We start from the raw sequence: 17,145 nt of genomic DNA on the forward strand, positions 1-17,145 counted from the left end.
GAAAAGCTTGAAGCGGAAGTATTAAGAGATTGTAGAAATTATTGTGGAGTGATAAACGTTTAATTTTGTTTCTTCGTTCTCTGCAGACAGAGCTTCTTGAGACTGCCACCAGTGCCTTAGTATGCTTGCTTCAAGCACAACCAGCTTTAGCGGATCAGATTCCAGCCCTCGGACACATTCCCCGTCTTTGTAAGCAAATGTCCATTCGAACCCAGCAGACTGCAATTCCTCGATCAGCCATTATCATGCTTCATCAGCTAGCGGCTAGTCAGGTATGCAACATTTGATTGTTGTTAATTGTCAGTTGTGTGTTTGCAGTTGGTGTTATAGCATGAAATAAAACATATATTTCAATATTTGTTCTATTACTTAAATCTTGTCACAAAAAATATCACAACGAAAAAAAATCTGCTTTTATAGTTGATATGAGAAGACTTTAGTGACGTTGGTCGTGGTCAAACGCTTTCCTCTAAAAGTTGTGTTTCAGGTCCCATGTGGAGCTAATATGCATCTTAAATTGTCTCGGTACTAAAAAGGAACTGAACGAGAAAAATAGAAGAATATCGTCATAAATAAACTCGGATTCTTGTACATAGCTACGAATTTGTTAAACAATCATCAGTCACCGAGATTTCATTTCCTTCATTTGCAGCATTCTGAAGACAGGTAAAAGAAAGGGTAAATGGGACATATTATACAATGTATAAATGTACGAGAATAGGGATTTTGAGCCTTCCAACTGAAGGAAACGTGAGTGCCTCTTGATTTTTATACTGAGAACGTCAGATATGTGTATGCTTATGAATTATATCAGTGTACATACGAGAGTGATTCAAATGAAAACCTTAAAAGCGCTATAAAACGCCGGAAAGTTGTATTATGGAATTTATATTTGCCAGTAGTGTTCTTTGAGTTTCATAAAATGACAGACAGGTGGCAGTGACCAACACTGGAGACTGCAACAGTATTAGTAACAAGATGGCAGCACCACTAGCAACATGCACCGCGTTAGAGCAGTAACTTGTGATACGTTTTTTGAGTAGTCAGGGTGTCAGACTTATTCAAATTCATCGCAGGATGACAGCACAGTATGGTGATTCGTGTTCGTCCCTGCAGCAAGTATACAAGTGAAGTAGAAAGTTTTAAAACGGCGTAACCTCTGAGGAGGATGCCCCACGACTGGGGCAGGCTCACCGCGTAGTGACGGACGAAAACAGTACTTTAGTGGAAGAGCTTATAAAGGATAACTCTGAAAGAAATAGCCACCATTTTGAACATTAGTGTTGGTTCAGCGCACAACATTGTTCGTAACGTGCTCCAGTTCAATAAAGTGTCTGCAAGATGGATGCCACTCACTTGACAGCTGAATTGAAAGACCGTCGCGTCGATGCCTATGAAGAATTGTTGCGTCGTTTTCACGTAGAAGATGATTCATTTCTAAAAAGAATCGTTACAGGTGATGAGACTTAGGTTTACTACCACCAACCAAAAACAAAATGATGAAGCAAGGAATGGCACTATAGCTCATCAACGAAACCCAAAAAATTCCACACTCAACCATCCATGGGAAGAGTCATGCTCACTCTCTTCTGGGATGCAAAGGGAATCATTTTGGAACATTACATAGAGAGGGGGGCAACAGTAACCAGACTTCTGATTCATATCTGCTCACAAACCAACTTAGCCTGGCAATTCAGAGTAAACGACGAGAACTCCTGACTTCAGGTGTATTATTACAGTATGGAGAACGCTCGAGCGCATACTGGCTTTTTGACAGTTGAGACTATCCAGGAATTATAATTTGAATGTCTCCCACATCCACCTTATTCACCAGACCTTGCCCGTAGTGACTGTCATGTGTTTGGACCGCTCAAGGAAGCGTTGGGAGGCAAGCATTTCAGAAGTGATGAAGAGATGAAAACTGTAGTACATGAGTAGGTACAGTCACAACCAAAATACTTTTTCAAACGTGTTATTCATACACTTCCGAAGCGTTTGGAATACTTGCATTGAACGTCAGGGAGACTACGGTGAAAAATGATAGGTATTTTCTTTCTTTTTCTTTTTTTTTTCTTAATTATCATATAATATTTACAGCACTTTTAATGTTTTCATTTGAATCACCCTTGTAGCTGTTAGCTTGTAGTTAATTCCCATTCATTATATCTGCGTTATTCTTTTTTTATTTTTTTTCTATCTCTGTCTACCAGAAAAGGAGCCAAGATGCAATAATTGATGTGTTTTTGAATGAATCCGTAACAGTGTAGAGAAGAGCGAATGGAATACTTTTTGAGCTTACGTATAAGAGAGCTCTTCAAGCAGCTTATAGTATTAAAGAGTATGGTCAATTTCATTGAAATCGATTAAAGAAGTGGAATTGCATTTTTTTTTTCACGTGGTATACTTCATTGTTGTGTAAAGGAATTTTGTTTTGATTAAAGTAGACATTTAATAACAGCTACATAATAGTTAGGAATTGTTGTTACTAGTAGTAAATGCGTAAAAAGTGTGTGTGTGTGGCGAGCTCCTCCGTGGCTAAGCGGATAGCGTACGCGCCTCTGGCGTGGGAGACCCGGGTTCGGTTCCCGGCGGGAACTCATGTGGTTCGGATTCCACGTTAATCAGTAGGTCCACGTCTCATATAGCCTCGCTGCTGAACGGGACGTTAAACTCAAAATCAACTCAAGTGTGTGTGTGTGACCGTTAGAAAATTAATCAACAAACTGCTAGTAAACATTGCACTTTACTATATATACTGTACACGCCATCGTATTCTGTCATTATTGACAGGTCTCTTGTCGCAGCTGAGAAGCTTCCATGCTCCACGTTATCCGCTAACCTCTTCATCTTCACGTACTATTTTTCTGTTTTGATATCGTCCATTAATTGTAGCCTTTTCGCCCTCTCCCTGTGTTTTCTGCCACCATGCCCTCTAGCACATCCCTCATGACACAGTTCCTTCTTAGCCAATGTGCCAACCAGTTTCTCTTCCTCTTCTTAATAGTACAGGGTGTCCGAGAAGTCCTTCCCTGATTACAGAAATTGATAACTCAGGCTAGAAATAAGATAGAAATATGAAACTGGTGTTGAATTGTTTACAAACTATAAAAGTTTTGGTCACATCAGTACACTTCCACATGAGCACCCTTGGTAGCACGTAGCACATCTAGACGATATTCAATTTCCATCCACACATTAGCCAACATCACTGGAGGGATCGATGCAACGACTGTGGTTATTCGTTGCTGCAGGGTTTCAAGATCTGGTATACGTGTTCGGTAGACCTCATCCTTGACATAACCCCATTTTTGGCATCTGTAATTCACGTAAGGCCCTGCGCACCGATTTCTTAGGACTTCTCAGAAAAGACTGCCGCACAGCCTCCACCGTGTCTGCTAAGGTTCTTGGTCGACCAGACCTCGGAAGGTCAGCAATCGACCCTGTGTTCTTGAACTTCTCATACCAGGCTTTAATGCTCTTGACATCAGGTGGAGTCCTCCCAAATGTTGTCTGGAACTGTCTCTGCACCGTGGTTGGTGATCGTGTCTCATGGTACCACAGGACACACTGTGCCTTCTCCTGGTTGGTTGGCATGGCTTCTTGGGCTTCTTACTTTCGTCCTACAAACCTAAAACAAACAAAATTGAGACTTGGTAAAACAGAACAAACCTAACACAGACAAAAACTTTTATAGTTTGTAAACAATTCAACACCAGTTTCATATTTCTATCTTATTTCTAGCCTGAGTTATCAATTTCTGTAATCAGGGAAAGACTTCTCGGACACCCTGTATTTAAAATTGTTCATCCCTCACCACCATTTCTAACACCATCTCATTCGTTTTCCGTTCGACCTAGATAATTCTCTCCATTCTTTTCCACACCCACATTTCGAAAGATTCCAGTCATTTTTCATAACTTTTACGTAATGTTCATGTTTCTGTCCCATACAGTATTATACTCCTCATATATATGTATATATTTTCAACACTTTATTCAAGATCCTACGGAACAGACTTTTATTCCTCGTAAAGGATTCTTTCGCCATTTCTATCCTTGCTTTTAATTCACGTTCATATTTCATATCACTAATAATATACTACCCAGATATCGAAAACTAGTTACCTGTTCTATTTTCTCCTCTCCTACTTCTATATTTGATACCGACCACTTCATTCCAATCTCCAGCAAAATGAAAACCGACAATTATCATTGACAACAGACTTTCGACAATTGCGCATGAGAATTATTCCTCAAGCGTGTTATTTTATTCAGCTGGTTGTAATCTATCTACCCATGGATCATCTAATTAAACAGAAATTAAAATTTAGGAATTTAAATCTGATTAACCATCTTATGTGCTGCCATGTTGACAGTATCATAATTAAGAACTTAATGAGAGAATATTCCAGTCTCTGTTTCACCTTGGAAACTGGGAGATGGTTCTTGTTCAGCATCAACTTTTAGGTTATAAATTAATTGGTTTATCTCCATCTTCTCGAAAACTAATGGATGAGCTTTTACAATCATCCATATCATTTTGTTCAGCTTATAGGATGTATGTATTGGTATATGTCATATCTTTGGACTTTTTGTTTGTTCGTTTGTTTGTTTATTAAAGGATAATAATATTGTAGAAATGATTCTGGTACAGTAAAATGACATTTCGTATCTTGTAATTAATATTGTGATAATTTGTTGCAGCTGTGCATAGAAGCCATGTCCCAGACTGATTGCATTGCTCCTTTGAAACAAGCAATGGAACTGAGGCGAGACATGATTGGTGTTGCGTGTGAAACACTAAATAGACTTTTCTCAGCAAATTTTGATGAGTTGGTGAAGCAGGTAAGAGTTCCCTTTCTAATATATTGTTATATCTTTATAAAGTCATTTGGCAGAGTATCACTCGATGACAGTTCTATGCGAATCAAAATGTGGTATGTTCCACTGTGCAGCACTCTTGTCAATTCGAGAAGTACACTGCATTTCCCGAGTGATTACGGAAGATAGATTTAGTGAAAAGAGTAGTTAAATTTTTATATTGAAGGAATCAATTTCAACAATAATGTACAATTTATTATGAGAGCTCCTCCGTGGCTAAGCGGTTAGCGTACGCGCCTTCGGCGCGGGAGACCCGGGTTCGATTCCCGGCGGGAGCTCATGTGGTTCGGATTCCACGTTAATCAGTAGGTCCACGTCTCATATAGCCTCGCTGCTGAACGGGACGTAAAACTCAAAGTCAATCAATCAATCAATTTATTATGAAACAAACAACTAACAATTCTATATTTAACAAATTGAGTTGATTTCCTAATTGAGTGTGTTCGTATGATCATAGTTTCTGACCAGTAGTTAACATAGAAAATAGCATGAAGTAAATTTTAATATAATTTCCAACTCAATTTCTTCATTAACTTATGTTTGCCGGTTAGATTAAATATCACATTAAACCAAATTTTAACATTATTATAAATAGAAGGGTTTTGGTTCATTTCTAACTGAACTGCTTAGTACCACGTAATTATGTTGATTCTAAAGAAATAAAAGGTTTACGTATATTAATCACTCAATCAGATATGATCCTGAGTCCTTTATACAAACCCCATACTTTCACTTAATAGATGGTCATCTTCACGATACATACAACGAATCACACCTTCCATTTTGACACTACTATTTTAACTGTTGTAGCATGAAATTACCTTAAACAAACGCGAGGAACGATAGGTCATTACAAACTCGTAAGATATATGGCAGCACTATTAAAAACAAGATAACTCCAATGTTTTCAGCTCAAAGTCCTAGAATCAGTTCCAAACTTTTTTCAAGCATGCTTCAACTGCGAAATGATTTAATTCAAAATTACAAAAGGTTAAAATTTTGAAATCAAAGAGTTTTTCGTGTCCGCATAAGTCATTTGTTTGACAGCCAAAGAATTAATTATGAAATGATAGATAATCGTGCATATGAAGAGAAAGTTTTGCAGAGAGATTCCTGCAAAGAAAATTCGGTGCAAAGAATTTCTAGAAAGAAGCCCTTCGAAGACTATCTGTTGCTATCATAATCATCATCATAGGTATCTTGTCATTATTGGCAGGTCACTTTCTGTAAACTGAGAGACTTCCATGTGCAAGGTCTTAAACTAACCCCGTCATCTTTACGTAACAACTTTCTGTTTCATTGCTTCCTTCACCTCCCTCTTTTTCCTGCTACTACACCTTCTTATCACATCCCTCATGATCAATTTCCCTTCCTCTTTGTAATTAAATCCAAAATTATTGTTTTCTCCCCCTACTGTTTCTAACACTATCTCATGTTTTCCGTTCGACCTAGGTAATTCTCTTCATTCTTATCCACAGTTCAAAAACCAACAATCTTTTTTTCATTGCTTTTGCGTAATATCTATGTTTCTGTCCTATAGAAGACTAATATCCCATGCGAAACGTCTTATGAATCTTTTTGTTCATTCTTTATTCAAGGACCAACAAGATAAACCTTGTTCGTCATTCTGGGGATAAGAATGGTTCTTTTGTCATTCCTATCCTTGCTTATAGCTAAAAATCAAGAAAATAATATGGCGATGTATGTATATTTGGCAGGCCCTTCAATCGGATATGATTGGCTACCTGTTGAGTTTGTTGGAAGGTCGTTTGGAGTCACTGGAGAACCCTGCAGCGACCAAAGCACAGATCGTGAAAGCATTGAAGGCGATGAGTCGCAGCCTTTCCTATGGAGACAGAGTTTCCGGAATTCTGGAGAAATCGTCCGTGTGGGCAGAATATCGGGACCAGAAGCATGATTTGTTTATCACGAGTTCAACTGTTGGAGGATATCTAACAGGTAAGCAAATGAATTACTTCAGTCTTTATATTATGTTCCATCTTGTACTTGTATTAAGAGCAGATTTAAAATTTATGTTCCTGTTATGAGAAATTAAAGAAACAGCCAATTTTTTGTTACACCATACGTTCTGTTGGTATGAATTCAGTGAAAGTCAAAGGTTTTTCGTCTTCGAGTTTATTAGATACTAGCGTCAGTTACCCGATTCGCTGGGTCATTCGTTAGTCAATTACTTTTTACTATTACTGAAACGCTGTCTGATATCGACCATTTTCGATCATTTTTATATATCTCCCTCTCTCCCAAATTGCGGGGTTGAATTTGGATTTAAAGAACATGGGAAGTGTCACTGTTCATCTCAGCAACCCCGAAAACTATGGATTCGACACTACTCTCGGTCATTTTTGAGCATTTTTAAATATCTTCCCCTCCGCTAAGTTGTAAAGTGAAGTGATAAAAGCCATCCCAGGCACAAACTTCATCTATGTTGAAAATTTGATCGAGATCGATCGGGTGGTTCAAAAGTTATGAAGTCACAAACATAGTCACTTTCAATTTTATATAATAGATCTCATTTCATGAACAACTTAGTGCCCTTTGTGATGGAAAGAGACTTAAATTTCAATGAATGCTTGTAAACAAACTTGTTCCTTTCACACGCCTCACGTCTGGCACATTTTTGTTGTTACGGTTGTAAGGGCCTTGTGATTTCCATTCTGATGCTTCCAGTGAACTAATCATCCGAATACGAATCGCAAGGCACATAACAAGTTTATTGAGTTTTATTATATAAGGACAAGTGAAGGGAATAACTGATTTTGTATCACGTCAAATCCTTTATTACATGCGAATTCAACTATATATAAGCATTGAGAAATGCATGACAACTGAGATACGAACCAGAGTTTTATGCTTACTGTGTCAGTGCCTTAAAGTTGTTGAATACCAACGCCATCTTGGTTTTTCAGCTGATTGATTCAAGTGGGGGATCTATTATTTCCCTTACTCTGTAATGGACAGGAATTTTAATGTTTTACTAATTTCATGTTCAGGCAAATTTAAATGTTCCTTGCTTTTCAAAAATGAATTTGTATTACATGTCATTTAATATTCTTTAAATTAATTGGACGTATAAAGATGAAAATCGTATAGTGCAAAATTTATTTGTTACAAAGGAAGGGACATTAAATAGTTTTAAAGAAGAAACTAATAAAGCGTTAAAAACCTCGGTCATTTCAAAGATTTAATATATATATATATACTGAGGAACGCTTTTAGTATAAACCAATGGAATGAGAAATGGTCCACGTCCTAAACAACACTTGAAAAATAAATCCTAAACAACACTTGAAAAATAAATAAATAAAGCTAAACCTCGGTTAAAAAGCATATGGTGGTTGAAGTAGGCTTAGATCCAAGTGTTGAAGCGTAATTGAACAATGTGAAATGTTGCCATAGTTATAAGCAGTACAGTTGAGTGATATTACCGTTTGTGTTGCAGGGGGTACCCCGAGTGTGGCTGGATACTTAACACAAGGAGCGACTAAAGTAATGCCAGACGCCCCTCCCCCAATGGACCACGAGGAGCGCCTCACACGCACAGGATCCATTTGATCAGTGGAGTTTAGTTGGAAGAAAATTCGGTTTGTTGTTCGTATATCTTTTTTTCTTCTTCCGAGCGGAGAGAGGCCCATGAGAGGTAAGTTCCCACCTGAAATTCGAGACACTAGTCAAGGAACAAGTGTCTCAAAAATGTACAAATCCCACACCCATAATATGTTATAACAAATATGATTTTTTTATTTTTCGTTTGTTTGTTTCTGTGTCTGAAAAATGAAGTCAAACACTAAAGTGAAGAGCGCATATCTATTTGTGATACGCAAATGTGACAATAATGGTGAAACTCTTTGAATGTTGATCGAAAATAATTGAACTGGAGTTGTATCTACTGTACTTTGTGATATATCTTTCCTTTCCTACACCTACGAAGTAATAAATCACGTCTAATACTAAAATGTATAAAAATAAAACATTTTAAAGAGAAAAAGCATAAAATGAAGGCTGTACATAAACTGTAATTAATGGTTGTTGTTACCGGTTGGAATGGTTCTAGAGATGCAGATGTATAATGGAATGGAGAAAAAGTATTTTTCTCTTTTGTATTTCAAGTGTTGAAAGAAATCTCGATCAATCAGTGAAAGTATTCTGTGGAAAGTTATTCAATAATAATCATCCAGCAAGATGGAGAGTGATTACGTATAATTCTGTTTAAGGAATTGTTTGTTGCTGTTCTTCCAAATAGGAGTGATTGTCTAATAACAGTAGAAGTTACGAAACAAAATAGTGTTTCTGTGAATAAAGGGTGCATAATACAAGTGAGGTTAATGTTAAAAACGCAGGCGTGTGATTGGGTGAATGTTTGAGTATGTATATACATGTGTGTTGAACGTATAATTTCTGTGTTGTTCCATTCCTTCGTATATGTATATATATATACGTCTAATAGATTGATTTATATAAACATTGTTTCACAATGTATAAAGATAAGAAGACTGTATATTGCATTTTTATTTACCAGAAGAAGCAAAAAAAAAATATTGTTATAAATTTATACAAAGATTACTATTGAGCACCAGTAAAGTAAGAATAGAATTCCTGTATTTTCTTTATTTGTATAATAAATATTATTTCATCTTATGCGTGTGTTAAAAAGGTCCCAACAGTTTCTGTCTTCATTTGCCTTCGTAAAGTTAATAAGTACTTTTAATACATTGATAGTTGACCTGTGATTGATTATTTTAACATGTAAAAGAGAAAGGTATAAGAGACGTCTGCCACAGATTTCAAAAATTTGTAACCGTAACTGGTAACTCCTGTATATTAGAAGGTACTCTGCAGTGATGTATCATGTGCACATTTGTTTTTTTGCAATTCGACTGAGTAAGAATACGTCTGAGTAGCCACTTCTAAATGGAGAAAAATATTTTGTTGAATCTTTTTTACTTGACTTCTGAATTATGAATCTTTATAGTGTGGTTTTGTGAAGTTTAGCTTCTCTTTTTCAGCACCGGTGAAATCCGAACCACCGTAATACGTTCAGTGCTCTCCTATTGAAAATCGAACCCTGGACCACCAGCAGGGAGAGTTCTATCTTGAACTCCTCATGTTAAATGGAACTTCGTCAAGGCGTTGCTGGAAACAACTGCTTCAACTTGCGATAGTATTGTTTCGTTTCCCATTTGTCTTCCCTTTTTTTTAAGCAAGATGTTTCTACATTCAAGACTAAGCATACTTGAAGACGCTGAAACTGTTTTCTTCTTGAACTGGCTGTTACTAATTACAATGAATTAAAGAGGTTTTCTACAGACTTCCAGATCGTTATTCAACATGTCTGTTGAGTGATGACAAAAGTAATAATATGATGCAGTTTCTCTCTTCCAAATTTCGTAATTTTTTAGAACTGTCTTACAATTTGGAGACAACAACATAAAGCAATGATTATCATCATCATGTGAGCATTGTGATAAGTTCATAGAAGTCGGCTCAACATAATTGCATGGTCAGTGCATCTTTCCCTAATGCTAATTTTGGATTTACCTCTAGATTTCTATTTATACTAAACTAGTGTGAATAAAAACAAATTTTAATGTGTATTGGGCATAATCCAATTATTTCATCCATTAGCTCTTAGATTTACAAGCCATTTGCTTACAGATTTCAGTGCCGGTTGCAGTACACATTTATAGTGGGTTATAACAAATCCTAAATAACAGAAGCATAATTCAAGGGTCAGGCCAAACGTTTTTCAAATTTGTTATCCTAAAACAATAATGCAGATTTCAACTAGTGCGTTTGTAGCTTCAGAACATCAGCCTTCTGGCTAAAGCCTCGCAATAGATACCAAAATATTCATTTTTTACCTTTGGAACTACTTTAAAATTCATAATAACACCACTGTGTTGCCCAGTTTCGAACATGCTACATCGGAACAAACTGAAATATTATTATTATTATTATTTTTTTTTAATATTCGTTTTCATAAATAGGTCTAATTATGAAAAGATTTCATTTGAAGTTGTTCGAGCTGGCAATGGTTAACAAGACAAAAACTCTTCCTTCATTGTTTCTTGATCTATAAATCTTATATACACGTAAGAATATGACGCATGTTGATGTGAGTAGTTCCATCCAATTGATTATAAAAATGTTTATTGGCCTTAAATTTTAAATTTTGTCAAACAGCTGCTTCTTAAACATTTAAAAATAAATCTGAAATTCTTCGTAATACGGTGTCATTGGACAGTGAATTCATTACAAGTTCTCAGTGGTAGAGCGTTCACCTCTGGTGCTTGGGGTCCCGGGTTCGATCCCAGCCCCGGCCAAGTGAACTTTGTGGTGGACAAACATCGTGTGCGTGGGTTTTCTCGGGGTTCTCCCGTTTCCTCCCACTTTCTTCATTCCACCATTTCATTCATTACTCATCATCACCGTCTCCTTTAGCCTAACCGGCATAACGGTGGGACGTAAAACTCAAAGATTTCATTTCATTTTCTAATCATATCAGTATCTGATGTGTGGCAATATTGATGACTACTATCGTGTGAGATTTTTGTGCCTTTGCTATTTTTAAAATTGCTTCATAAAATGTCTGTAGAACTCTCTAATTAAATTTAGAAGATGAGAATATTTGGTTTTTTTTTTTTTTTTTTTTTTTTTTTTTTTTTTTTTTTTTTTGCTGACAATTCAGATAGTTTTTTTTTTTTTTCTCCCTCAAGGTACTACTCAGTTTAGGTTCTACAAATTAACACTTGGTTTTAAAGTGATGGTAAGCAAGAGAAGGCTTCATCGAGAAGTTTTGGTAATAGATTAAACATTTGTGACCCTGCGCTGCGTAGTCGTCAACGCTCTTGCCTTTGGTGCGAGCGGTTCTGGGTTCGATTTCCGGTGGGGACACTCGGTCGAAAAAGTGTAAAAGCTTTTCCGGACCATTCATCCTGAGTGTTTCACATTCTCACCAGACAAATACCGGAATGGTATCTAACGTAATGGTCCCAGGCTGTTTCCTTCCTTTCTTCCTCCCCAATTTCCCGGGAAATGTGATCCCCGAGGGACATTATCCCTCATACGTGACGGAAGCAAAGGAATCTTAATTCCTAATGCTAATAGATTAAACATTCGGGAGTCTTATTCACAAACTTTCGAGTACACAACTAGCTCTATAAAGATCTGTCTTTTCACACTTTAGGTCTTAATCTATTGTTGCAGTACTTCTTTTCTGAGAGGTTTGCTACAATAATAGAGAATGCAAATAAGTATCTCTGGTGTTATGCCACTGGAAAGTTAATAACACAAACGAAAGACAATAAGCTTTATTTAGGAAAGCTGTTTTAGTCTTGTTGAAATTTACAGAATATTATTTTCTATCATTAGTTGTACATATCGATATAGCTTTAAGAGTTTTCTCGTTTTACATACCAGTAGAAACAAGATGGAGAACTGAAGACTTAGCAAATTTCTTTTAAACACTAATTGAAAGTTTACCGCTTGTCTACCATGATAATATCTCGATACTAATACATTTTATATTCACGGGTTCGATTCCCGGCGGAAGCTCATGTGGTTCGGATTCCACGTTAATCAGTAGGTCCACCTCTCATATAGCTTCGCTGCTGAAAGGGACGTTCAATTCAAAATCAGCTCAACATTTTATATTCAAATACGTCAGTATTATTTTTAGTATATTCTTACATATTTCAATGATAAGAATTAGAACGGATGAAGAAAATTTTTCACGTATAGTATGAGTGATTCTCAGTCGTGTCTGTATTGTGCTTTTCTCATAACTTTGAACATTTTAAACTCTTCCGAAAGGAGGGTGAAGTTATTCCAATGCTGTGGCTTCCTCTGTTGCTAATAATGTCATCAGGTCTTCACATTTTGAGATTCCCTAGAACGTTTAGCAGTCCTTTTCAAAGCATGATATACACTCATGTCCAAAATGATTGTCGCATATCTATAACTGTCTTCTTGTAAGAATATAATTTGATAATGATTTTGCAGGTACTTTTAATACTGATACTATGTGTATAATCACGAAATGTATATTTGTGGTAAATTTCAGACGAAAATAATTATAAATACGAAAATTAGAGTCAGTAAAACAAAATGTTACTAAATGGACAAGAAAGTTTCATTTTTGTTTTATTGTTCTTATTTGCTGCTCTTTTGACATGAAATTTGCCACATACGTGTCTTTGCCGATTATACACATACTAACATTATAAGAAATACAGGGCGAATTCGTATTCAAATTATATTCCTCCTACAACATATTTATAGGCATGCGACAATAATTTTGGACATGAGTGTACGGCTTGTGCCCGCGATTATTTTGTCCCTCGTGCATACATGCTTAGCGTATGCGTCTCTGGATTCGATTCCTTGCTGGAGCTCATGTGGTTGGGATCCCACGTTAAGCTGTAGGCCCACGTCTCGTATAGCTTCGATACTGAAAGCGACGCTAAACTCCAATCGAATCAACAATAATAACTGATCCAATGCAATTAACCGATTGTCTTCAAATATAGGCACAAATTACTGACCAGTCTCTCGAGCTGGTAAGATTTCGATAGAAATCGCACAAAGGGTGTAGAAGAGAGTGGGAACTTGATTAAAAAAAAAAAAAAAAAATCAGGCAATGTAGATTTTTTATTTTACTAAGTGAAAGAGAATATCGGGAAAATTTCTAGTCTGTCTTTGTCTCGGTCACACTTCATTCTTTTATTTATTTATTTATTATTATTATTTTATATCAAGCAAGAGTATTTTTTGTGCGTACCAGGTAAAGAAACCACGGACTAGTGTGTGGGTGGCTAAACAAATATCTGATGTTTAACTTCATATTGTCGCAAAGGATTTCATGGGGCCACGGTGGTTCATTGGTAGAGCGTTCACCTCTGGTATTGCTGTTTATGATTCGAGCCCAGCTCGTGCCAAATGGGGTTCGTGCTGGACAATTACCGTGTGCATGGGTTTACTTGGAATTCGCCCACTTTCTTCATTCCACTAGTTTATTGATTATATCACCATTGTTTCCTTTAATCTCGGAGCATAACCGTGCGACGTAACTTTTTTTTTTTTTTTTTTTTTTTAAGTAAGTATAACAGCTCAACCTCTTGACGCCAGGTGAAGCGAATGGCGTGCAAGTGTAACGTTGTTAGATTTCGTTTCCTTTCGTGTACAAGCATAGCGTGGAACATTAATGTCAGAATATTTCCTGTACACAATTCTTTTACTACTATATCCACTGAAGTGACCACAATCACTTACACCGACTTTACTAAGCAACATTTTTTTTCTAAATATAGCTACAATCAGGGTTGGCAAAAACCATGGTTTTTATTGAAAGAACCAAAAAAAAACTGTTTTTTTGGTTTAAATAATTTGCTCTACATATTCATATCATATATGGACAGAAATAAGTTTGTTTCGCCTTCGTATTATTATGCAACAACCGGGTTATGCTGGAAGGGGTCACTTAAGCTTAAAGCGGAATTAAAACTGCTTCTCGAGTTACATCCGAGAGAAATTGTCCTCCATTTGAACTCGGAACTAGGACTAATTGGCCACAAATGCGATACGTCTGCCGACTCACTCACGAAGGAATCCTGATAAAAATACGTTGTACTGATTATGCTTCTTAATATAACTGTCAAAGAGTCATTTCAGGAGGACAAAAAGATAGACAGTTGCACAAGTGAAACCATTATACAGAATTACATATGGACAATTTCAAAGTACTACGGAGTACAGAAGAACTAATTTAGTTCAAGTTAGTTAACAACGACTTTCATTGGTCCAAATTAAAGAAATACAACGACTTAATTTGCATATCAGTAAGAAAAGTGAATAAAGATACGAATTATTTGAGTCCACTTTGGCTCAGACTCATTTATACATAAATAGATACCAAAGATACTTCTCATTTCACTAAATGCCTCTCGTGGGGTCTGTATGAGTCCCCCCCCCCCCCAACACACAAAAAGTACGGCATTTCGATGTATTTTATCAATAGTAAACATTGAAACGAAACAATATTTAGAATTTTTCTTTGATTGCTATTACATAACAATAATAACAACTACAAAAAATCACAAAACAAACATTTATAAACTTATATATATACATATATATATATAAAGTTGCTCTTGTAGTATAATCTTTTTGAGTAATGAATGGGGAATTTAGGTCTGAATATAATACGAATAATATACGGGAGTGAAACGTGATAACCTATAAATGTGTATTCATCAAGATTTTACAAACACACACTTTTACGAACATTTTTCGTTTTTTGGTTTAAACCAGTTGGTTTTTTTGAAAAAAACAGGTGGTTTAAACCACCTTGGTATAAACCAGCCAACCCTGGCTACAATGCACACACATACTGAACCAAAGAAATGTATTATCTTCTAAGAGACACAAACATCCTTTGAGCTCAAACTAAACGAGGTTCCTTGTTCTTCATGTGTCATTGAAAGGCAGAATATTTGTCATAAACAGGATCCAGTCATTCAACATGTAGTTTATACGTGAAATTCGGAAGCAAACGCTTCGAATGAAAAATATGGAAGAATAAAGACTGTTTTAGATTGACTTCTCTATGAAGAAACGAACTTATGTGAACCACTGGATGTAAAACAGTGCATTCCTTCATACGTAGGAGAGGGGAGGATGGTGACTCAGTGGTAGAGCGCTTACTTATGGTGCGGTAGTCCCTTCTTCTTCATCTGGCCAAGTAAGTTTGTGGTGGACATCAGCATATCCGTGGGTTCTCTCGGGCACTCCCACTTTCTCATTCCACCAATTCTTCCATCATCATTCATTCGCTTTAACCATCGTTTCCCTTAGCCTAAGGGCATTGTCGTGGGACATTAAACTGAAAGATTTCATTTCCTTCCTACGTGTTTAGAAACCACTTTCTTTTCTCCTAAAAATACATTAACATTCTCTAATGTAAAACTTTTTCGAGCGCAAATAATACTTCTCTCAAGCATCAGGTAAAGCAAAATGTATTAGACAACGTCACTTGTATAACCGCCACCAGGTTATAGAAGTATTTTTTGTGGACGCCCTGTATATTTCGCGAAGACAGTGATCATTTTTTTCGATTTATACTTTATTCTGCAACGCATATAAGTTCTTTCTTCGGTGAGAATTGCTTCTTTCGCACGTCGTGTCGAGCTTCAGATACGACTTATTGTGAAGGGGCACAAGCTATTTAGCCGGTGAAGGACGATTTCTTACGGCTAGCCCCAACTAGTGAAGTCCCAGGTCCGTAGACCTTGTGCGTTTAAAATGTTATACACGCGCCCTCCCACATCCGCATTCTACTTTGGAGAATTTCTTGTTTAATTTGCTGAAGATTCATCTTTACGCTTTAAGATTGTTCAGCGTAACAACTGGATTCATCGTAGGACGATCCAAACAACTTTTCCCCAGTGCTAATCCCCCAAGTGTGGCAATGGTGTGAGAGAAGCATTTGCAGCGATATCTGAATTATAATCATATATATATAAAGGGCTATATTGTCTGTGATTTCAGCGACGAAAATTATTATATATCTTTAGTGTTCAGTGTTGTGTCCATTCCTCTTCGCTATTTTTTTTATACAATGGTGTTCTAATAAATAAGTATAGTGTTATTTAATCCAGTGTGTTTTCGTTGTTTGTATGAGTGATGTTTGTGTGCGTTATGGTCTGGATGACCGTCTGATCGTCCGTGAGGTTTTCGAGACGAGACACCCGAACCTCTCGGCGCCTAATGCTCATCTCATGATTGAGACCGACGAGCGATTTGGAAACAGTTTGTAACCTTTTCTTGGTGAGGTCCTTCATCGTCCTGTCCAGGTAAGTTAAAGTATCAGGAAGATACTTATTGGTAGTACCACGAGCCACGGACAGCGACCAGATTACACCGAACTACGGACTGGTTACAAATAAATGGAAGCCCGAACAGCGACCAGAACTCCAGCCGGTTACACTTGCATTGGGTATTGTGAGAAGTTGGGGATGACTTAAACGTCAGCAGATTTGAGTCAAACTGTTATGAATCAAGACATAATAATAATAATAATAATAATAATAATAATAATAATAATAATAATAATAATAATAATAAACACAGTGAGTGGAGTATTGCCTTTCTTGCTTCTGTATACTACTTTAGAGGAATAAATTTAAGATTTAATGGTAAACTATCCTCTGTACATGTATTTTTTTTAATTTGTGTGAAAGTAAGAACAAAG

The 17,145-nt window shown here is 36.6% G+C and overlaps 1 protein-coding gene across 1 annotated transcript in view; it reads left to right on the forward strand.

Annotated features, from left to right (window-relative positions):
- The window catches only part of Rme-8 (receptor mediated endocytosis 8), a 132,045-nt gene extending 122,509 nt beyond the window's left edge, over nucleotides 1-9,536 (forward strand). Inside the window, exons 34-37 of the mRNA XM_081754380.1 lie at nucleotides 87-272; nucleotides 4,704-4,844; nucleotides 6,599-6,839; nucleotides 8,341-9,536. Of these exons, the coding sequence (XP_081610506.1) occupies nucleotides 87-272; nucleotides 4,704-4,844; nucleotides 6,599-6,839; nucleotides 8,341-8,453 (681 nt within the window). The 3' untranslated portion in view covers nucleotides 8,454-9,536. The remainder of the gene's footprint in view (nucleotides 1-86; nucleotides 273-4,703; nucleotides 4,845-6,598; nucleotides 6,840-8,340) is intronic.
- The last annotated feature ends 7,609 nt before the right edge of the window (nucleotides 9,537-17,145 follow it).

This window comes from Thermobia domestica, chromosome 1 (assembly GCF_964235325.1).
Source record: "Thermobia domestica chromosome 1, izTheDome1.hap1.1, whole genome shotgun sequence".
NCBI lineage: Eukaryota > Metazoa > Arthropoda > Insecta > Zygentoma > Lepismatidae > Thermobia > Thermobia domestica.